The sequence below is a fragment of the Embiotoca jacksoni genome, unplaced genomic scaffold, assembly GCF_022577435.1.
Source record: "Embiotoca jacksoni isolate LCO1_2020_lvr unplaced genomic scaffold, fEmbJac1.0.p SCAF_24, whole genome shotgun sequence".
In the NCBI taxonomy this organism is placed as follows: domain Eukaryota; kingdom Metazoa; phylum Chordata; class Actinopteri; family Embiotocidae; genus Embiotoca; species Embiotoca jacksoni.
The window spans coordinates 292,467-314,405 of NW_027185375.1; the positions used below are offsets into that span (position 1 = coordinate 292,467).

Here is a 21,939-nt window from a genome sequence, read left to right on the forward strand (position 1 = left end):
CGAACAACACTTACATTATAAAAACTATATCTTAAATATAAATAATCTAGATGTTGTTAAAAGTAAAGGGAAAAAAAACAGACAACGTAGAGTTTTAAATGCCACTAAATGTATGAGAAATTATTGGGATTCTAAAGATGAATCCCATTTATCACTTTTTGTGTTTTACATTTCATGATTTATGCTCAGTGGAAATCATATATGAAACATTTTGAGCTAATGCAGACGTCTATCTTCTCTCAGTCCTCTTCGAAGGACATGAATGCAATCACCAAAATGTTAAGAGTGTCTCTTATTGATTGGCTGTGCAACTGGCCTATACTTTAAAAATCGGCTTTTATGACAATTAGTCTGAAGAAAGTGTGAATCACATCCAATGTTTTTGTTGTAGTAATTATAAAACAATTAGTTTATTTGCGAGTTCATTCCTAATACAACCGAATTATTACCAATTTGATGTTATAAATGTAAGTCTACGTTAGTTTTTGCACTTTTTTGTGCATGCTTACGGGAAAAATCCAAAATGAAAACATATAGTTATTATCATTGTCTCCTGACACTTCTTCCCTTCAAGTTCCTGCAGATTTGCTTTCAGTTTGCAGTGATGGGAATATGACACATACTCACTGGTATTTATGTTTTTTTTCTTTCTTTTTTTTCTGAGGTATGAACACTTGAGAAGAGGAACTGCCCTGGCCTTCATGGGCTTGGAGAGGGTTTCAACACTTCACCATATAAGGGCAGCAACGGGGCGTGGGATAGTCTCCGCTGTGAGGTATTGGTGGATGAGAGAGCGAGGGGATGCGCCGCCGAGTACGCACGGCGTTAACTGGAACTTTAAGCCTATAAGAAAAGAAACAAAATCATGAAAGACAACTTCGAGCCTAACAACCGGTAAGATCAATCCTCCGACTTATACGTTTCTCTTAAAGATGTTCTGCAGCAGTTAGTCCGGCTTTTATCACGGTCTATTTTTGGAATACGGGGCTGGTTACAATGGCACAGGACTGGGCGCGGTATGTCCGCTACTTGGAACGGAAAACCTCTTCATCACTCGCATACTGTGCCAGTTATAATGTGTCTAATTTACAGTACATATCCTGAGAAGTAAATCCATTTCCTCCGGTTTCGGTATAATACTGATGTGTACTGTTTCTTTTAATATGGGGAGATAACGGAAGGAGTTCAGGTGTGTAGTTTAAAAGCAGCCCCCCCCCCCCGCCCGCCCGCCTGTGTAAATGATCACCTCTCTAATATTTGTACCGTGTATACAGTTTATGTTAAGAAACTGTATGCTTGGTGTGCACTCTTATCAAAACGTTAAAGGTAAACCAGGTTTTGGTTTCCTGTCAGCAGCACAGAGGCCACAACCACACAACCACACTCCTCTCAGTATGCTACAGCAGCTGAGATAACAGATGCCTCTCTCAGGAATAAAACTGGGCGACCAAACAATCGGTAAACTAAAGACAAATGTGTCAAAGTTCGTCTCGCACTGTAGTTTTTTTTGTTGTTTTGTTTGTTTTTTGGGTACTATTAACCGAGAGTGCAACTGGAAAAAGCTGCATTTGTTGCTCCAGGCTTGATGCCAATCTAAAAAACGGATTAAGTGCTCCTTCTTATGTTGGTGATGTGGGTTCCTGCCGACGTGCTCTTTGCTGCTTCCTGTGTGGGAGTCTCATTACATGCAACAGGAAGCTGCAGTTAATGGCTAATGAAGTTAGCAGTTTTCATGGAAGTGAGGGGACATTTTTTTTATTATTTTTTTCCTCCATGGACGATGCACCTGTAGATTAGCAGTCATGGCCTTTTGACAGTTAACAGTTTAGACCTCAGATTTGTTCTCACAACACCTGCATCTCTGCGTTCATTCATCCAAACACTTGCAATGCAGTTTAAATCTCACACACACACACGCACACACACACACACACACACACACACACACACACACACACACACACACACACACTCTGTTTTACAAAGTTTCATCTCTTCAGTTAATTCTGTCAAAACAAAAAGCATCAGTGCTATTTTAAACAACACCGACTCCTCCTAAAGTCACTCAAAATGACTCTACACTTAAAAGTGGATAACTCTGGGATGTGGTTTTGACTGCAGAATTTGGAGTTTGGAGCAACTAGCTTCAAAAATAAGGATGGTTATCTTCTGAATAAAGCATGTTACTGACTTGTCCCTGATGTCTGCGCTTCACTATCAATATATCATGTTGTGTTATGTTGTATATCTCATGCAGCTCTGCAGTTTATCATTGTGCGTTGCATTCACACCCAGCAACTATTTTACTACTCATCGCTGTATCCTACATGTAAATGCAGACTGTTCCTCAAAGGAAGAGAAGCAGATTCTCTTGTTTCTATTCATAAAGGTCTTCTTCAAAAGCTGCCTATTTATACTAATTCTTAATTTTAGAAGCACATCTCAGGTCGGCTTAACTCGCTGAACTAAGACTGCTTTTAACACCCTTAAACTGGAACTGAAATGCATGTCGTACCCCTCTGACTGATTTTAAAATTGAAATTTTGAATGCATAATGATGACAACGTGTTTGGTTTATGTATTTGTCTGTTTTAATATTTGTCCGTCATCCACATCCGAGATTTAACCCGTTTAAAATGTTTAAATATAGGTTATTACACAATATGTATATACTTCTACAAGGTGTCATTTATAGTCTCTGAGGCAAATTTGTGATGTTTAAAATTTGTATTTTAGATTATACATATTGGCTAAATAACACTGATTTGGATAACACTACAATTAAAAACACCGGACACTAGAGGCCATCAAAGTCCCTGAAGTCTTACTTCTGTTTCAGACCGAGGGACTTTCCAACCTCTTCAAACCGAAGCAACCAAACTTCACCTTCTGGTGCACACAGGTCACAGCGTGAATGGCAAACTTCACACATTCCTCGGTCTTTACACAACTTCACTTAGAGCCCAGACATGCCTGTCAGGTATTTACAACTTATTAATAATCAAATGTGCAACTTTGCTGTTGCAGCTCATTCATGACACACATTCAGAAGAACATTTTTACCACGTTTGGCCTTTTTTTTTTTTTTTTTTGCCTCGAGGGAAAAAGTCCCACGATAAAATGAACTAATATAGGATGTTTTTAATAGTAAAAACTGTCCAACCAAAAGTACTTTGGAATGTTTCAATTTGACCAATATACTGTTAGAAAATCTCTATCCTTTTTTTTTTTTTTTTTTTTTTTTTTACCAAATTTTGCTTGAATGAATTCTGATTACATTTCCTGTCTCTCTGCAGAATACGTGACAAATTTCAACAGAGTATGTGACAAGCAGCCAACGCAGGATCTCACATTGACTATAAAAATACTCATCGTAGCTCTCGCTGAACCACAGAAGTCACTTCCCACTCTTGACCTGACTCTGACCTCCCATCATGCCTCTGATTGTGTTCCCCACCTCCCAGCTGCTCTGGGTGCGCGTCGTCGCCCTGCTGTTCACCTGCGTGGCGTTCAGCGTGGCAGCACACGGAGGCTCGCTGTACGGCGGCAATGCCGACTGGTGCATCTTCTGCTGGGCGTTCAGCTTCACCTGCACCCTGCTGGTGCTGCTGGTGGAGCAGTTCGGCCTGCAGGCCCGGATCCCGGTGTCCTGGTCCAACTTCCCCATCACTGTCGCCTGCTACGCCACCCTCCTCTGCCTCTCCGCATCCGTCATGTTCCCAGTGTTTTTCCTCAAGGACCAGAGGTTGTCCAAGGATGTCCGCGACCACCGCATTGCCTCCACGGTGTTCTCGTGCCTGGCGGCGGTGGCCTACATGGGGGAGGTGAGCCTGTCCAAAGCCAGGCCAGGAGAGGTGGCGGGTTACATGGCCACAGCTCCGGGCTTGCTCAAAGTGTGCCAGACCTTCACGGCCTGCATCATCTTCATCCTGATCAGCGACCCCGTGTCGTACGACCGCCACACGGCGCTGAAGTGGTGCATGGCCGTGTACTGCATCTGCTTCATCCTCTCCATGGCCGTGGTGGTGCTGTGTGTGGGCGAGTGCACCGGCTGCCTCCCCATCCCCTTCTCCAAGTTCCTGTCAGCGTACGGGCTCTTGGCGGTCATCATGTACTTGACCGCCACCATCATCTGGCCCATGTTCCAGTTTGAGAAGCAGTACCGGGGCACAGAATCCCCGAAAGTGATCGCTGCGGCTGTGCTCACCGCCCTCAACTTCCTGCTTTACCTCGCAGACCTGGCCTACACCGCCAGGTTGGTGTTCGTCTCTGGCTGAGAGGAAAGACACATGAAGAAGAGAAACACGCCGAGCAATGAAGGACCGAAATAAAAGGGGCTGAAAGCAGTGAAGATGGTGTCAAACTTATCATCAAAACGCCCCGCCCCCCCCCTTCTGTAATTCTGTATTTAACCTCTCGTGAAATGATGTGTGTTCAATGTGTGCAACACAAGTAAACGTAGATTTATCAAAATAAGGGATATTACATAGTGAAACACAAAAGAAAACAAACTAAAATTGAAGTCGACACACTGGAAGCAGAAGGAATGGCAACACTCTCATTTCACAAGAACCAAACCACAAAGACGTGTTCATCATCGTTCTCTTTTTTTTTATTATCATCTTTTGTTCGTGAGGTTTTGCCTTCGTACCAAAATATCAGTATTTAAACATTTGAAATAATCTTAATTTGTATAAATAAAGTGTCAAATCAATAAAGGTTTTGTTTTGGAGCACATGTGATGGATGTTCCTCTTTTGATGACCGTGTAGTCAGTCCGGAAGTGAAACGGGTTCAGAAAAAAGATGTGGCTTCAAAGGCAACAGGAAACGCACATCGAGTAGCAGATTCAGGAAACTGTCCCTCAGCATGGTTTCACCTACGCTGACACGTAGACTCACGTTCTGTGAGTTACGAGTGTCTCTTTACCCTTTAAAGATGCAGTGTATAAGACGTTCAGTTGAAAACCTAAAAAAAAAATGAAGTAAAAATGATCCACAGAATGTGTAGAAAAAGCTGTATTGAGGTGACGTCAAACACGTCGAGGCCGGTGTATTGCTCGCCTCCGGTCCCATTTTAAAACAGGCGATTGTGGCAGCGTCCAGTCGGTCCTCTGTCCAACACGACAGGACGAGGAAGTAGTCGGTTGTAAACTGTTCTCCTGTAGTAAACGCGACGATGGCTGAAACTGTACGTAAAACAAAGTTCCACCGCCGGAGCTCTCGGCGAGTAAAGGACTTCGAGTCTGAACGCTGAGCTTGAACATTTTTCCTTGACTGGTAAGTAAACAGCTGTGAACGAAGTGAAGCGACAGCTTACCAAGGCTGCCAATTGAATGTTGTCAGTGGTGGACAGGACATCGGGCATACTGGCACTCATCCCCTGTGGGCCGCCGTAAAGTTTTCACCAATCCTGGATGCTCATTTCCTGCCAAAGACCGAACAAACAAACAAACAAAACAGGTTGTACAAAAAGTCCCTACGGTTCAATAACAGACAGTTTGGTTTGCAAATACAAAAAAAAACAACGTATTTCCAATAAATTTCCCCTGGTGGGATTAATAAAGTAACTATCTATCTAAATCATGCCGAGTGATTTACCCTCCACAACAGCGGGTGCAGCTACGAGTCAGATATAACGCGCTGGTGTTCTCCCTGCACCGACTTGTATAAATACAGCGCGTATTAGCAGCTACATGAACTCTTGACAATCAACGCATCCTGAGAAATCCTTTCAGAGAATTTCCATGATTGCAGATTTAAGTCCCTGGATTTGAATCCTGTTCAAAATCCAAAAGTGGGATTTAAAGGCCGCAGTGCAGCGCGGAAACCAAAGGTCATACTGGAAACCTTCGCACCGAAGGAATGGCTTAAACTTCCAGAGGAGATGTGTCGGAAGCTTGTGACACTACTTTTACGTAGAGACCATTAAAGACAAAAATAACATGCAAAAAAAACCCACCAAAAGTGCAAAATGTGAAGGAATTCCATCGAGGTATTCTTTACCTCTGACGTAAATGGATGCTCTGACGTTAAGGATGTTAAATTAAAAGTTACACTCTATTTTATTGAAATTGAATGGAGATGAACTTATCTCATACATTTAGACAGCAAATTTGTAGCTGTGCTTATGTTTGTATGAAAATGGCAAAAGAAGAGTAGATTTAATAGTAATGGTTAGTTGGAAAAGCCGATTGTTATATTTCATAAAAATGTTTGTGCATTCAGCTAAATTTTTTTTTTTTTTTTTTTTTTTTTTTTTTTTTTTAAATTCAAGAATTGTTAATAACAACACCTACATTACATACTACGATAGTCTGAAACAGTCAGCTGAGACCAAGCAAGGTGTCAAATAAGGTTCATCAAGACACTGAACATGAATGAGCCCCACTCTCGGGCAAAACCTTGGAGGAATTATTGGAGGTTGGTGCTGGTTATTAAATTAGAACGGACTTGACAGCAGTACACGGTGCTGCGTTAAAGACCAGTGAGACAGATAGGTGGGGGAGGGAACACAATTTTTTTTCACTTTTCGCATCTGAAAGTGTGGTTTGCGGGGAGTTATAAAATGTGCTGAGACTGTCGTAAGAAAAGCCAACTGGAAAGTTGTTCTTAAACATGAACACTTGCATGAACACACACAAATATGCACGTACTTATAAAGAATGAGTGATGAAGAATGATGATCAGGACAGTTGATGTGTTATTCATAATCCTCCCAAATAATTCCTATTGGAGCTAAAAGTTATTAGTTGTATTTATTAACTAAACCCATTTCTATTTATTTTTTTGCTGTTTTGTTTTGTGGTGCTCGGGCACCTCGGGTGAATCACCATATATGGGTATGCAAGTAGAGTACTGGTGGGGCAAGGAAGGGTTTATGTTTTTTTTTGCTTCGCTCGTTTGCTTGCTTGAAATAGTAAGATAAATCTTTTGAAACGTTACGCTTGACAAATTGACTTTTTTTTCCTTGCGTAAGATTTGTTATATATTCAAAGTGAAGTGAAGCAACACCCATGTTTGTGAAGGTGTTTGTGCCATTAAACACCTGCCAATGAAAACTCAATTCTTCTGACTCAGCTGAGAATTATTTGAGAGTTTCACCCACCTTTTATCAAATTTTGTAATGTTTCGAAGATTGAAATGTTGGATTTTTAAAGAGCTAAAACGGACAGCAAAAGAAACCAAAGGGAAACTACTCGTAAGTTTGCTTCTCCTCTTTGACCTTTTCAAATTGTGGGTAAATGCTCTATAAATGCAGACGTGTTTTACCTGATGGAACATTTCCTGCAGTGAATTTTTAAAGTCAGTCTAAATACAACACTCACATGCTCCTTTCTCAAAGCAATATTGGTCATTTCAATTTTCAAATGAAAGAAATGTGAGGAAGAAAATCTGCAGTTCTATTTTAGACTTCTGTCTGGATCTATACAACTCTTTTACGGTGACATATCTTCTATAAGTTGCAATGGGGGGCTAAATATCACATAACAGAGTTAATTCTGTTTTATCTTGACTTCACTAATTCAACAACGTACCTGTTAAACACAGTCACTGGGGGTTTCACCAGAAATACTTTTGGACTGCAGTCAAACAGGAAGTGAAACAAAACGACTCTCAAGCGAGATCGGAGTCAGACAGAAAGAGAGGAGACACGGCACAGAGTTCTACTCACATCACTGTCATTTCTTTTTCATCATGGATGGTGAGTTTGATTTACTTCTTTTATTCAGTGTGTTCTCAAATCTGAACTTCAGTTACACACATGGAAATGTATTGTCTTTGCTTCTGTGTACATCTGATCAATTATATGGATTGGGAGGTGGGGCGGTGGCCAGGGGGGCACTGTGCACTCTGCTGCACTGACACAGAGCGGTACTGCACAAAAAACCAAGACGACAATTAGGCCAAAGGACATAAAAAGGGAGCAAGAAAAAGTAGAGCGTCACTGATAGTGATTATTCTCTCCTAGTGCCAAACGTAATGAGGATCGCCCTGCTGGGGAAAACTGGAGCTGGGAAGAGCAGCCTTGCTAACACCATTTTTGGAAAGAATGTGTTCAAAGTCAAACATTGTTTTGACTCACAAGCAAGCTTGTGTCAGGCAAAGTCCGGATCTGTCGACGGAAGAAGCCTCATTCTGATCGACACGCCTGGTTTCTTTGATCCAGGACGGTCTGAGCAGCAGCTGAAGCCTGAGATACGGAGGTGTATCTCAGAGTGCGCTCCTGGGCCTCACGCTTTTCTCCTCGTGATCAAAGTGCAAAAATTCACAGAGCAGGAGGCGGATGTCATCAGACAAATGTGTGAATATTTCTCCGAAGAGGCGTTCAAATATTCTGCAGTTGTTTTCACACACGGCGACCAGTTGTCGGAAGACATGAAAATTGAGGCCTTCGTCCAAGACAACAAGCATCTGAAAGATCTGCTGGAGAAGTGTGGCAGTCGGTGCCACGTTGTCGATAACAAATATTGGCACAACAACGGGCAGGATGACGACAGGAACAACCGCTTCCAGGTGGCACGGCTGCTCAACACAATAGAGGAGATGGTGAAGGAAAAGAGAGGAGGCTGCTACACCACTGAGATGCTCCGAGAATGGGAGAGGCAACAAGAAAAGTCCATCAAACCATCATCAGCTTCCTTCTTAGGCATCGTTAAGGTTTTGATAAACTGTATAAAAAAAACATCCGTGAGAGTTCTTTTATGTGGGGCGGGGTCAGCGATCATTGGTGTGCTGCTCGTTTTGAAAGACCGTGCTGCAGCAAGAGAAACAACACACCCGTTCCTGTAAGCAGAGATAATACAGGATTCCTGCTAAAAACAACAAAAAAAGAAAAGCTATGAACCTTTTTTTGACAGCTGAACGTGCTTTGTCCCGTCTGTAAATGAGATTCTGCATAAAAGATGACACTGAATGTAACTCAACTGAAAGCAAGCATTTGAAAACAAGTAACAAGGACAGGGTTTAAAAAAAAGAAAGAAAGAAAGAACAGCATTTAAAAATTTGTGATTGATATTGTCAGTTGAAGTTGACCATGTTTCCATTTACATGGTTTGGTTTGATTTGTTTGACTTTTTCTTACACGGCATGGAACAACATATTTATGGCCGTGATTATATTTTTTGCTGTTTGTGTTATTTGAAAACAAAAGTAAAAGGAGGTTTGATGGGTCTCATTGCAATTCTACTGTAGTTTTAAGAATATTTTCCTTTTTTAAACCTCAAACTGACTTAAATGGAAATTGAACATGTTTCAGTTTGATTCTCATGACTTCTCATTTACTTATTTCACCACATTTTATAACATTTCCTGCAGTGCTTGTTGTTTTCAAAGCCACCGTCACAAGTAGACTTCCTGTTTCAAACCCTTACAGCACTGAGAAGAAATTCACACTTTAACTTGCTTTTTAAAACATCTTCAATATGTTCCTGTTACGGTCTTTAAAAAGGTTTTCCTGCTTTCAAATAAATACATTTTTGTGTGGGTTTAGAGGGTGTCGAGGGCTACACAGATTGTAAAGTGTCCTGAGGTGAAAATGTGATATCGAGCTTTAAATAATAAAGTGGACTTGATTGGAAATTTGTACTCATGCAGTTTTCTTGTAAATAAAAAAACATTTTTAAAGAGACAGATGCATTATCAAAATTAAATTAAATGGGTGAAAAAGTACAACTGTGATAAACAAGAACAGTGAATGTCAACGAGATAATGATTATGTATTGATGTACTATGCTGATTGTTTGCTCAACTAAATGATTACATTTTCAACTACTGCTAAGACTACATCCTGTCATGCACTCCTTTGTATTAATCGATTGTATAAGGAAATATCAATGCACCAAAGGGTTTTGGTAAAAAAAACTGCAATAGAAACGTTTAACTTTTACTTTGATAACTTCATGTCACAGATTCCTGTCATGCACATATGCAAGAGTGAAGCAAAGCAACTGGTCAGTCAAAGGAAAAGAAATAATTCAAAAATCCTCACATCCCACTTACTAGAAATTTTTTATTAAGATGGAACGCATCTGTTAAACTCTTCAACACTTTATTTGAAAATATGTGGAGAGCAAGAAAATGACCAGGCAATAAGTATGTGGTGTGCAGTACAACAACTGGTTTTGCTGTTCAGAATTAGGACTGTAAACAAGTAGAAATAGATTTCAGTTGTTTGTCCCACTTTTCAGTTTTGCTGATATTAGGCTAATATCTGTTCTATACATCTACTCCATATAGATGCATACGAGGAAGATTTGCTGAAGCCCCTAATTAGTGGAGGAGGTTCATCTGATTTCCAATCTATACCACTCTTGGATGCATGTAAGTTCAGCCAATTATTTAAGTCTGGAAACACACTGCTATGCTGTCATTATTATTATTATTATTATTATTATTATTATTATTATTGTAACTATTATTACTACTCCTATTATAATTATTGTTGATGTTAGATGTTATAGTTATGCTTTTTAACTAATTAAATGTAGGTTAAAGTCAGATGAAGTTCATTTGTAGAGTGTTTTTATGTATTTATGCAGTAGAATAACAGTAAGGATTAAATACAGCTGCAGGTGAAGCAGCATCCAGCACTCCAGCTCCCTCCAGTGAAACACCAGCTGCAGAAGGTAAGTTCTTAACTGGATGGTACAGCTGCGGTGTTCTTAATGATGCCAATACGGCTTCATTCAGATACACAACCAATATCAGACTGAAACATCTATATTTGTTCACATAGTCTACAGAACACATTAATGCAAGAATAACGTATTCCATCAACAAATAATTCAAACCTAGATTCTTGACTTTTTTTTTCAGTTACTTCATTGAACAGTACTTATTTACTGATGTTTAATTGCCTCTATAATTTTGTCTTTAATGCATTTTGATGTCTGATGTTTGTTGTCCATATTTTGACTGTTGAATGAGTGGGTGGTGATGAGGTAGGTAATGTATGAGGGGAGGATGGGGGGGATGGATAAATACCTCACACCTTGATGTGTGTTCAGACAAATAGATTTTTTTATTATGTTTAATCAAAACAGACAGCATTTATGAGTAAAATTAAATTAATAACTAGAATTACCGCCTCGCTATTGTATGCCTCCAACAACAGTTTACATTTTTAGTTCACGTCTATGTCTGTCTAGACCATGAAAAGTTCATAAGTCCACAGTCTTAGAAGCAGCTTAGTCGAACTTGGACTGGATCCGACCTCACCTCAGGTTCTGCTGGGAGGTCAGCCTGCTTGGCTGTGGTTTTATGTTGTATTTGTATTGTGTGTTGATGTAGCCTTTTTGCCAGCGCCTGCTAGCAAAAAGCAATGACACTTTGCGGGGCTTCAACATTTCCAGACAGTCACTGTAATGTTACTGTACAAAGTCAAACACAAGAAATATGAGCAATGTTTTCAATCCTAACTCATTATTCTTTTCTAGCGCCGTCCAGAAGGATTGTCGTTCTGGGGAAAACGGGAAGTGGGAAAAGCAGCTTGGGCAACACCATACTTAGACACAGTGGGTTTGAGATAATTCACACTGCAATGTCTGGAACGAGTAAATGTGAGAAAGCAGTCAAAGAGGTTGATGGACGATCAATCACGTTCATTGACACTCCTGGTTTCTTTGACAATTGCAAGTCTGATGAGGAGCTGAAATCGGAGATAGCGAAGTGTATCACAGAGTGCGCTCCTGGGCCTCATGCTTTCCTCATTTTACTTAAAGTGGAGAAATTCACAAAGCAGGAGGAGGCTGTCATCTCACAAATATACAAACAATTCACTAAAGATGCTCTAAAATATGCTTCAGTTGTCTTTACTCACGGTGACCAGCTTCCTGAAGGAATGAATATTGAGGAGTTTGTTAAACAACCCAAATGTCTGAAAGATCTGGTGGAGAAGTGCGGCGGTCGGTGCCACGTCATTGATAATAAATACTGGAACAACAACCAGCAGGACGACTACAGAAGCAACCAGTTCCAGGTGAAGAAGCTGCTCAACACCATCGACATGATGGTGAAGGAAAATGATGGCAAATGCTACACCAATGAGATGCTTCAAGAAGTGGCGAAAGCTATTGAAAAAGTGAAAGAGGTCTTCAAACAGTCATCAAAAGGGCCGTCAAAGGAAGATTTTAGAGAGAAGGCAAAGACATTTGTCTACAATTTTCTCAAGAAAGCAGCTGGTATTACTACAGGAGTGTTGTTGGGAGCTTTGCTTGGCGCACCACTAATGGTTGGATTAGTGGTCACAGCACTGGTATCACTGGAATATTCAGAAGCAGTGGAAATAGCAGCAGCAGCAGTAAGAGCAGCAGGAGTAGCAGAAGGGGCAGTGTGTTTTGGACTTAGTGTTGTTGCAGGAGCAATAATAGGAGGTTGTATCGGACATGATCAAGCTGATGAAGCAGAGTCAATAGGGGAAGCAGTAACGAACACAGCTAAGGTTCTCTCCAATCCACTTATCAATCAATTTAAAAAACTGGAAAACAAGATCAAGCAAAGTGAGGACGAACTGGTGCTGCAGAAAACAAAATAGACTGCAGTTGAGTTTTCATGATGGCCACACCGTTGAAAGCTAATTGTCTTCAGATAAAGAGTTAGTGGGACCTGCTACTATGTGAGGAGGTGATCTTGGAACAACTCGCAAGATGAGGATCATTTGCCAGAAAGAAAGGTCGAGTAGAGTTGTCGTTGCAACGCAGTAGTAGCCACATGATGTTAATATAATCTGTAGAAGAGGGGACACTTTTTTGGATGGTGACCCTTCAGACCCTGACTGCTAAAGGCTTTCATGAAGATCAAGAATTACAAGTCATGCTTTAAACTGGGAAGCCTTGTCCATCGTAGCACTTGAGGTTGCTTTGCTAACCTAACTTACATAAATTGACCTTCAATGTTTTTTTTTAATACAAGTATTTTAGGGTTTAGTCTGATGATGATGGCTTTTCCTGCTTTTTCTGTCATGCATTTTTTTTTCCTGTGTGTTATGATTTTCTGAATTATAAGCTAATCATTGATCTTACCTTTTCCCATTACCCAAATCAGTAATTGAGTTTCGTTATGGGATTTTTATAAGACTATTTTCTTACACAAAAGTGATATAAAAACTTCTGTTGGATGTTAACTTTCTATGACTTTGATGTGATGGAAAATTATGATTTTTTTTTTTTGGCCTTTTTTGTACATTATTTTTCACATACGAGTTACTTTCACAACGTTGCTGTCTTCAAGTATACATTTAATCCGAAATAATGTTCATAAAGGCATTTTTTACAGAAAATAGAGCATCCTAATCAAAGAGATACATTTTATGTTTTCCTTTTTGAAAGAAATGTTTCGAGCTTTCCTGTAAAAATATATTTTTGTAATAAAAATATAGGTGATTATATAGAATTCTTTCAGGTGTCTCTCTTCAAATTCTTTAAATTTGTGTCCTCCCTCTGTCAATGGACTTTGATATTAAAAATGCTGGTAATACGCTTTTCACTACACTCCTAAAATCATTAAGGCCACAATAACTGTATCAAAAGAGACTGAAACACAAGCGAAACATACATTCATCAATATGAAACATGAGTGTTTCATATCCATCCATCCATCACACTTCATTTTAAGGCTTGACAAAAAACCTCCTCATCCAGTAATGGCAATGGTCGCAGCATGATGGTACAAACACTTCTGTTTTTTACTGTTCGTGTAACTTAATTAATGTCACTTGACAGATGAGTCTTGAGTGGTTTACTGTAAATACAAACAAGGAAAACCACTTTGGTGTTGCAGCAAGTCAGGCTTACTCTGAGGCAATGATCACAATGGTGACACTCAGATGGGAACAAATATATGCTTTAAAATTAAAGTCATGATTTTATTATAAAACTTCACTTCAAAAACTCCAGCAACTGGTTTCCTCAGTTCCTAGACGGTTAACTTGGCGTCTTCACAGTTTAAGAAGTGAACGTTTTAGTCAGGTATTATGACAAAGGCAATTGTCAGGCAATTTCCTTCCTGGAAAATGTATTTAATTATTAGTGTCCTCGTTATCAATGTAATCCCATAAAGGGTAGGACTGTCATGGTAACAAATTGTGTATTTTTATATATAGTTCTTTATGTATGAGTCGGGTTTGTTTCAGGGAGGACATATACAGTATTGTGTGAAGGCCTTGTATTACAATAACATTTTGTCTAAAGGAAGCATCACGTCTAAAAACCCTGCACAGGGTAAATACTGCAGTTACAACATTTGTCCAACAGAGAGCAGTTGAATATTTCTGATCACAAACCAATCCGCACACAAGTGTGATGTGATGTGATACAACTCCAGTCTACAGGCAGATACAGCACTAAGAATGATCTGGCACTGCTGTGAGAGACATCTTGTGTCCAGTAGTTAAACATTTGAAATGAAAATGAAATATTTTTACATTCACAGATTATGAATTTCAACTAGAGAAGTGGCCTACGTGTCCTTTTAAGAATTTCCAACCAGGTAACTAATTTGTTTTCATTTAAATATGAAACGGCATATAAAATATAAAATAATGGGACCGCCTGTTTATTTTATTTATTTCAGTTTTTTCTTTGCTGAAGAGGGGTCTAGGGACAGAAGATGTAAAACCCGTCGAGGCAAATTTGATAACTGAAATAAATTCGCTGGACTTGACTTGTGTGAGCAGCTGGTTTTGTGTTTCTGTAATAGATTGCATCCCAACTTTTTAGCCTCAAGTAGCGAACCATCACTTACTAATACTTATGAAGATAACTCTATGACTGTATCATATTTATGGCTCCTGAGACTGGAGTAGTGAAAGGTCAAATTGAAAATAGCTGATTCAACAATATGCAAGTGAACCATGAACTTTTATACATTCAAAAGTGAAGTGAAACAACACCCGTGTTTGTGAAGGTGTTTGTGCCATTAAACACCTGCCAATGAAAACTCAATTCTTCTGACTCAGCTGAGAATTATTTGAGAGTTTCACCCACCTTTTATCAAATTTTGTAATGTTTCGAAGATTGAAATGTTGGATTTTTAAAGAGCTAAAACGGACAGCAAAAGAAACCAAAGGCAAACTGTACTCGTAAGTTTGCTTCTCCTCTTTGACCTTTTCAAATTGTGGGTAAATGCTCTATAAATGCAGACGTGTTTTACCTGATGGAACATTTCCTGCAGTGAATTTTTAAAGTCAGTCTAAATACAACACTCACATGCTCCTTTCTCAAAGCAATATTGGTCATTTCATTTTTCAAATGAAAGAAATGTGAGGAAGAAAATCTGCAGTTCTATTTTAGACTTCTGTCTGGATCTATACAACTCTTTTACGGTGACATATCTTCTATAAGTTGCAATGGGGGGCTAAATATCACATAACAGAGTTAATTCTGTTTTATCTTGACTTCACTAATTCAACAACGTACCTGTTAAACACAGCCCCTCTAGTCACTGGGGGTTTCACCAGAAATACTTTTGGACTGCAGTCAAACAGGAAGTGAAACAAAACGACTCTCAAGCGAGATCGGAGTCAGACAGAAAGAGAGGAGACACGGCACAGAGTTCTACTCACATCACTGTCATTTCTTTTTAATCATGGATGGTGAGTTTGATTTACTTCTTTTATTCAGTGTGTTCTCAAATCTGAACTTCAGTTACACACAAGGAAATGTATTGTCTTTGCTTCTGTGTACATCTGATCAATTATATTGTTTGGGAGGTGGGGCGGTGGCCAGGGGGGCACTGTGCACTCTGCTGCGCTGACACAGAGCGGTACTGCACAAAAAACCAAGACAACAATTAGGCCAAAGGACATAAAAAGGGAGCAAGAAAAGGTAGAGCGTCACTGATAGTGATTATTCTCTCCTAGTGCCAAACGTAATGAGGATCGCCCTGCTGGGGAAAACTGGAGCTGGGAAGAGCAGTCTTGCTAACACCATTTTTGGAAAGAATGTGTTCAAAGTCAAACATTGTTTTGACTCACCAGCAAACTTGTGTCAGGCAAAGTCCGGATCTGTCGACGGAAGAAGCCTCATTCTGATTGACACGCCTGGTTTCTTTGATCCAGGACGGTCTGAGCAGCAGCTGAAGCCTGAGATAAGGAAGTGTATCTCAGAGTGCGCTCCTGGGCCTCACGCTTTTCTCCTCGTGATCAAAGTGCAAAAATTCACAGAGCAGGAGGGGGATGTCATCAGACAAATGTGTGAATATTTCTCCAAAGAGGCGTTCAAATATTCTGCAGTTGTTTTCACACACGGCGACCAGTTGTCGGAAGACATGAAAATTGAGGCCTTCGTCCAAGACAACAAGCATCTGAAAGATCTGCTGGAGAAGTGTGGCAGTCGGTGCCACGTTGTCGATAACAAATATTGGCACAACAACCGGCAGGATGACGACAGGAACAACCGCTTCCAGGTGGCACGGCTGCTCAACACAATAGAGGAGATGGTGAAGGAAAAGAGAGGAGGCTGCTACACCACTGAGATGCTCCGAGAATGGGAGAGGCAACAAGAAAAGTCCATCAAACCATCATCAGCTTCCTTCTTAGGCATCGTTAAGGTTTTGATAAACTGTATAAAAAAAACATCCGTGAGAGTTCTTTTATGTGGGGCGGGGTCAGCGATCATTGCTGTGCTGCTCGTTTTGAAAGACCGTGCTGCAGCAAGAGAAACAACACACCCGCTCCTGTAAGCAGAGATAATACAGGATTCCTGCTAAAAACAACAAAAAAAGAAAAGCTATGAACCTTTTTTTGACAGCTGAACGTGCTTTGTCCCGTCTGTAAATGAGATTCTGCATAGAAGATGACCCTGAATGTAACTCAACTGAAAGCAAGCATTTGAAAACAAGTAACAAGGACAGGGTTTAAAAAAAAGAAAGAAAGAAAGAACAGCATTTAAAAATTTGTGATTGATATTGTCAGTTGAAGTTGACCATGTTTCCATTTACATGGTTTGGTTTGATTTGTTTGACTTTTTCTTACCCGGCATGGAACAACATATTTATGGCCGTGATTATATTTTTTGCTGTTTGTGTTATTTGAAAACAAAAGTAAAAGGAGGTTTGATGGGTCTCATTGCAATTCTACTGTAGTTTTAAGAATATTTTCCTTTTTTAAACCTCAAACTGACTGAAATGGAAATTGAACATGTTTCAGTTTGATTCTCATGACTTCTCATTTACTTATTTCACCACATTTTATAACATTTCCTGCAGTGCTTGTTGTTTTCAAAGCCACCGTCACAAGTAGACTTCCTGTTTCAAACCCTTACAGCACTGAGAAGAAATTCACACTTTAACTTGCTTTTTAAAACATCTTCAATATGTTCCTGTTACGGTCTTTAAAAAGGTTTTCCTGCTTTCAAATAAATACATTTTTGTGTGGGTTTAGAGGGTGTCGAGTGCTCCACAGATTGTAAAGTGTCCTGAGGTGAAAATGTGATATCGAGCTTTAAATAATAAAGTGGACTTGGTTGGAAATTTGTACTCATGCAGTTTTCTTGTAAATAAAATAACATTTTTAAAGAGACAGATGCATTATCAAAATTAAATTAAATGGGTGAAAAAGTACAACTGTGATAAACAAGAACAGTGAATGTCAACGAGATAATGATTCTGTATTGATGTACTATGCTGATTGTTTGCTTAACTAAATGATTACATTTTCAACTACTGCTAAGACTACATCCTGTCATGCACTCCTTTGTATTAATCGATTGTATAAGGGAATATCAATGCACCAAAGGGTTTTGGTAAAAAAGCTACAATAGAAACGTTTAACTTTTACTTTGATAACTTCATGTCACAGATTCCTGTCATGCACATACAGTATGCAAGAGTGAAGCAAAGCAACTGGTCAGTTAAAGGAAAAGAAATAATTCAAAAATCCTCACATCCCACTTATTAGACATTTTTATATTAAGATGGAACCCATTTGTTAAACTCTTCAACACTTTATTTGAAAATATGTGGAGAGCAAGAAAATGACCAGGCAATAAGTATGTGGTGTGCAGTACAACAACTGGTTTTGCTGTTCAGAATTAGGACTGTAAACAAGTAGAAATAGATTTCAGTTGTTTGTCCCACTTTTCAGTTTTGCTGATATTAGGCTAATATCTGTTCTATACATCTACTCCATATAGATGCATACGAGGAAGATTTGCTGAAGCCCCTAATTGGTGGAGGAGGTTCATCTGATTTCCAATCTACACCACTCTTGGATGCATGTAAGTTCAGCCAATTATTTAAGTCTGGAAACACACCGCTATGGTGTCATTATTATTATTATTATTATTATTATTATTATTATAATTATTATTGTTATTGTAACTATTATTACTACTCCTGTTATAATTATTGTCGATGTTAGATGTTATAGTTATGCTTTTTAACAAATTAAATGTAGGTTAAAGTCAGATGAAGTTCATTTGTAGAGTGTTTTTATGTATTTATGCAGTAGAATAACAGTAAGGATGGACTGTATGTTTAAATACAGCTGCAGGTGAAGCAGCATCCAGCACTCCAGCTCCCTCCAGTGAAACACCAGCTGCAGAAGGTAAGTTCTTAACTGGATGTTACAGCTGCGGTGTTCTTAATGATGCCAATATGGCTTCATTCAGATACACAACCAATATCAGACTGAAACATCTATATTTGTTCACATAGTCCTCAGAACACATTAATGCAAGAATAACGTATTCCATCAAAAAATAATTCAAACCTAGATTCTTGACTTTTTTTTCCCCAGTTATTTCATTGAACAGTACTTATTTACTGATGTTTAATTGCCTCTATAATTTTGTCTTTAATGCATTTTGATATCTGATGATTGTTGTCCATATTTTGACTGTTGAATGAGTGGGTGGTGATGAGGTAGGTAATGCATGAGGGGAGGATGGGGGGGATGTATAAATACCTCACACCTTGATGTGTGTTCAGACAAATAGATTTTTTATTATGTTTAATCAAAACAGACAGCATTTATGAGTAAAATTAAATTAATAACTAGAATTACCGCCTTGCTATTGTATGCCTCCAACAACAGTTTACATTTTTAGTTCACGTCTATGTCTGTCTAGACCATGAAAAGTTCATAAGTCCACAGTCTTAGAAGCAGCTTAGTCGAACTCGGACTGGATCCGACCTCACCTCAGGTTCTGCTGGGAGGTCAGCCTGCTTGGCTGTGGTTTTATGTTGTATTTGTATTGTGTGTTGATGTAGCCTTTTTGCCAGCGCCTGCTAGCAAAAAGCAATGACACTTTGCGGGGCTTCAACATTTCCAGACAGTCACTGTAATGTTACTGTACAAAATCAAACACAAGAAATATGAGCAATGTTTTTAATCCTAACTCATTATTCTTTTCTAGCGCCGTCCAGAAGGATTGTCGTTCTGGGGAAAACGGGAAGTGGGAAAAGCAGCTTGGGCAACACCATACTTAGACACAGTGGGTTTGAGATAATTCACACTGCAATGTCTGGAACGAGTAAATGTGAGAAAGCAGTCAAAGAGGTTGATGGACGATCAATCACGTTCATTGACACTCCTGGTTTCTTTGACAATTGCAAGTCTGATGAGGAGCTGAAATCGGAGATAGCGAAGTGTATCACAGAGTGTGCTCCTGGGCCTCATGCTTTCCTCATTTTACTTAAAGTGGAGAAATTCACAAAGCAGGAGAAGGCTGTCATCTCACGAATATACAAACAATTCACTAAAGGTGCTCTAAAATATGCTTCAGTTGTCTTTACTCACGGTGACCAGCTTCCTGAAGGAATGAATATTGAGGAGTTTGTTAAACAACCCAAAGGTCTGAAAGATCTGGTGGAGAAGTGCGGCGGTCGGTGCCACGTCATTGATAATAAATACTGGAACAACAACCAGCAGGACGACTACAGAAGCAACCAGTTCCAGGTGAAGAAGCTGCTCAACACCATCGACATGATGGTGAAGGAAAATGATGGCAAATGCTACACCAATGAGATGCTTCAAGAAGTGGCGAAAGCTATTGAAAAAGTGAAAGAGGTCTTCAAACAGTCATCAAAAGGGCCGTCAAAGGAAGATTTTAGAGAGAAGGCAAAGACATTTGTCTACAATTTTCTCAAGAAAGCAGCTGGTATTACTACAGGAGTGTTGTTGGGAGCTTTGCTTGGCGCACCACTAATGGTTGGATTAGTGGTCACAGCACTGGTATCACTGGAATCACCAAAAGCAGTGGAAATAGCAGCAGCAGCAGCAACAGGAGCAGCAGGAGGGGCAGTGTGTGTTGGACTTGGTGTTGCTGCAGGAATCATTGCTGCCACAGGAGCAATAATAGGAGGTTGTATCGGACATGATCAAGCTGATGAAGCAGAGTCAATAGGGGAAGCAGCAACGAACACAGCTAAGGTTCTCTCAAAGCCACTTATCAATCAATTTAAAAAACTGGAAAACAAGATCAAGCAAAGTGAGGACGAACTGGTGCTGCAGAAAACAAAATAGACTGCAGTTGAGTTTTCATGATGGCCACACCGTTGAAAGCTAATTGTCTTCAGATAAAGAGTTAGTGGGACCTGCTACTATGTGAGGAGGTGATCTTGGAACAACTCGCAAGATGAGGATCATTTGCCAGAAAGGAAGGTCGAGTGGAGTTGTAGTTGCAACGCAGTAGTTGCCACATGATGTTAATATAATCTGTAGAAGAGGGCACACTTTTTTGGATGGTGACCCTTCAGACCCTGACTGCTAAAGGCTTTCATGAAGATCAAGAATTACAAGTCACGCTTTAAACTGGGAAGCCTTGTCCATCGTAGCACTTGAGGTTGCTTTGCTCACCTAACTTATTATATAATGTTTTTTTTTAATTCAAGTATTTTAGGGTTTAGTCTGATGATGGCTTTTCCTGCTTTTTCTGTCATGCATTTTTTTTCCTGTGTGTTATGATTTTCTGAATTATAAGCTAATCGTTGATCTTACCTTTTCCCATTACCCAAATCAGTAATTGAGTTTCATTATGGGATTTTTATAAGACTATTTTCTTACACAAAAGTGATATAAAAACTTCTGTTGGATGTTAACTTTCTATGACTTTGATGTGATGGAAAATTATGATTTTTTTTTTTTTTGGCCATTTTTTACACATTATTTTTCACATACGAGTTACTTTCACAACGTTGCTGTCTTCAAGTATACATTTAATCCGAAATAATGTTCATAAAGGCATTTTTTTACAGAAAATAGAGCATCCTCATCAAAGAGATACATTTTATGTTTTCCTTTTTGAAAGAAATGTTTCGAGCTTTCCTGTAAAAATATATTTTTGTAATAAAAATATAGTTGATTATATAGAATTCTTTCAGGTGTCTCTCTTCAAATACTTTAAATTTGTGTCCTCCCCCTGTCAATGGACTTTGATATTAAAAATGCTGGTAATACGCTTTTCTCTACACTCCTAAAATCATTAAGGCCACAATAACTGTATCAAAAGAGACTGAAACACAAGTGAAACATACATTAATCAATATGAAACATGAGTGTTTCATGTCCATCACACTTCATTTTAAGGCTTGAAAAAAACCCTCCTCATCCAGTAATGGTAATGGTCGCAGCATGATGGTACAAACACTTCTGTTTTTTACTGTTAGTGTAAATGAATTAATGTCACTTGACAGATGAGTCTTGAGCGGTTTACTGTAAATACAAACAAGAAAAACCACTTTGGTGTTGCAGCAAGTCAGGCTTACTCTGAGGCAATGATCACAATGGTGACACTCACATGGGATCAAATATATGCTTTAAAATTAAAGTCATGGTTTTATTATAAAATTTCACTTCAAAAGCTCCAGCAACTGGTTTCCTCAGTTCCTAGACGGTTAAATTGGCGTCTTCACAGTTTAAGAAGTGAACGTTTTAGTCAGGTATTATGACAAAGGCAATTGTCAGGCAATTTCCTTCCTGGAAAATGTATTTAATTATTAGT

General features: G+C 39.2%; 4 protein-coding genes and 1 long non-coding RNA gene across 6 annotated transcripts in view; 4 read left to right on the forward strand and 1 right to left on the reverse strand.

The window, feature by feature from the left end:
- Window positions 1-189: 189 nt before the first annotated feature.
- Window positions 190-21,939, reverse strand: part of LOC138203909 (uncharacterized) — a 57,356-nt gene continuing 35,606 nt past the window's right edge. Inside the window, exons 2-3 of the long non-coding RNA XR_011178745.1 lie at window positions 5,319-5,426; window positions 190-843 (exon numbers count right to left, since the gene is read on the reverse strand). This is a non-coding gene — a long non-coding RNA (uncharacterized lncRNA). The remainder of the gene's footprint in view (window positions 844-5,318; window positions 5,427-21,939) is intronic.
- Window positions 783-4,737, forward strand: LOC138203896 (myeloid-associated differentiation marker homolog). 2 transcript variants are annotated; one of them, XM_069158910.1, is made up of 2 exons: window positions 783-894; window positions 3,297-4,737. In XM_069158910.1, the coding sequence occupies exon 2, from the start codon at window positions 3,435-3,437 to the stop codon at window positions 4,275-4,277; it is 843 nt and encodes a 280-aa protein (XP_069015011.1). In that variant the 5' UTR covers window positions 783-894; window positions 3,297-3,434; the 3' UTR covers window positions 4,278-4,737. The 2 variants fall into 2 exon arrangements, with proteins under 2 accessions (XP_069015011.1, XP_069015012.1); XM_069158911.1 differs by lacking the exon at window positions 783-894 and adding an exon at window positions 2,610-2,980.
- LOC138203847 (GTPase IMAP family member 7-like) lies at window positions 7,626-13,373 on the forward strand. Its single transcript, XM_069158851.1, has 4 exons — window positions 7,626-7,703; window positions 10,238-10,321; window positions 10,567-10,626; window positions 11,437-13,373. Exons 1-4 carry the CDS (start codon window positions 7,697-7,699, stop codon window positions 12,531-12,533), a joined length of 1,248 nt encoding a protein of 415 aa, XP_069014952.1. The 5' UTR covers window positions 7,626-7,696; the 3' UTR covers window positions 12,534-13,373.
- On the forward strand, window positions 15,510-21,268 carry LOC138203878 (GTPase IMAP family member 7-like). Its single transcript, XM_069158881.1, has 4 exons — window positions 15,510-15,590; window positions 18,130-18,213; window positions 18,483-18,542; window positions 19,354-21,268. The coding sequence occupies exons 1-4, from the start codon at window positions 15,584-15,586 to the stop codon at window positions 20,460-20,462; spliced, it is 1,260 nt and encodes a 419-aa protein (XP_069014982.1). The 5' UTR covers window positions 15,510-15,583; the 3' UTR covers window positions 20,463-21,268.
- On the forward strand, window positions 15,719-17,467 carry LOC138203898 (GTPase IMAP family member 7-like). Its single transcript, XM_069158912.1, has one exon. It carries the CDS (start codon window positions 15,869-15,871, stop codon window positions 16,676-16,678), a length of 810 nt encoding a protein of 269 aa, XP_069015013.1. The 5' UTR covers window positions 15,719-15,868; the 3' UTR covers window positions 16,679-17,467.

Excerpts from the sequence above, each read along its gene's own strand:
- LOC138203896 (XM_069158910.1), top strand. The coding sequence starts at position 3,435 with ATGCCTCTGATTGTGTTCCCCACCTCCCAGCTGCTCTGGGTGCGCGTC.
- LOC138203847 (XM_069158851.1), top strand. Across the intron at positions 10,322-10,566 it reads TATACCACTCTTGGATGCAT|CTGCAGGTGAAGCAGCATCC; the intron begins GTAAGTTCAGCC and ends GATTAAATACAG. Across the intron at positions 10,627-11,436 it reads TGAAACACCAGCTGCAGAAG|CGCCGTCCAGAAGGATTGTC; the intron begins GTAAGTTCTTAA and ends ATTCTTTTCTAG.
- LOC138203878 (XM_069158881.1), top strand. Across the intron at positions 18,214-18,482 it reads TACACCACTCTTGGATGCAT|CTGCAGGTGAAGCAGCATCC; the intron begins GTAAGTTCAGCC and ends GTTTAAATACAG. Across the intron at positions 18,543-19,353 it reads TGAAACACCAGCTGCAGAAG|CGCCGTCCAGAAGGATTGTC; the intron begins GTAAGTTCTTAA and ends ATTCTTTTCTAG.
- LOC138203898 (XM_069158912.1), top strand. The coding sequence starts at position 15,869 with ATGAGGATCGCCCTGCTGGGGAAAACTGGAGCTGGGAAGAGCAGTCTT.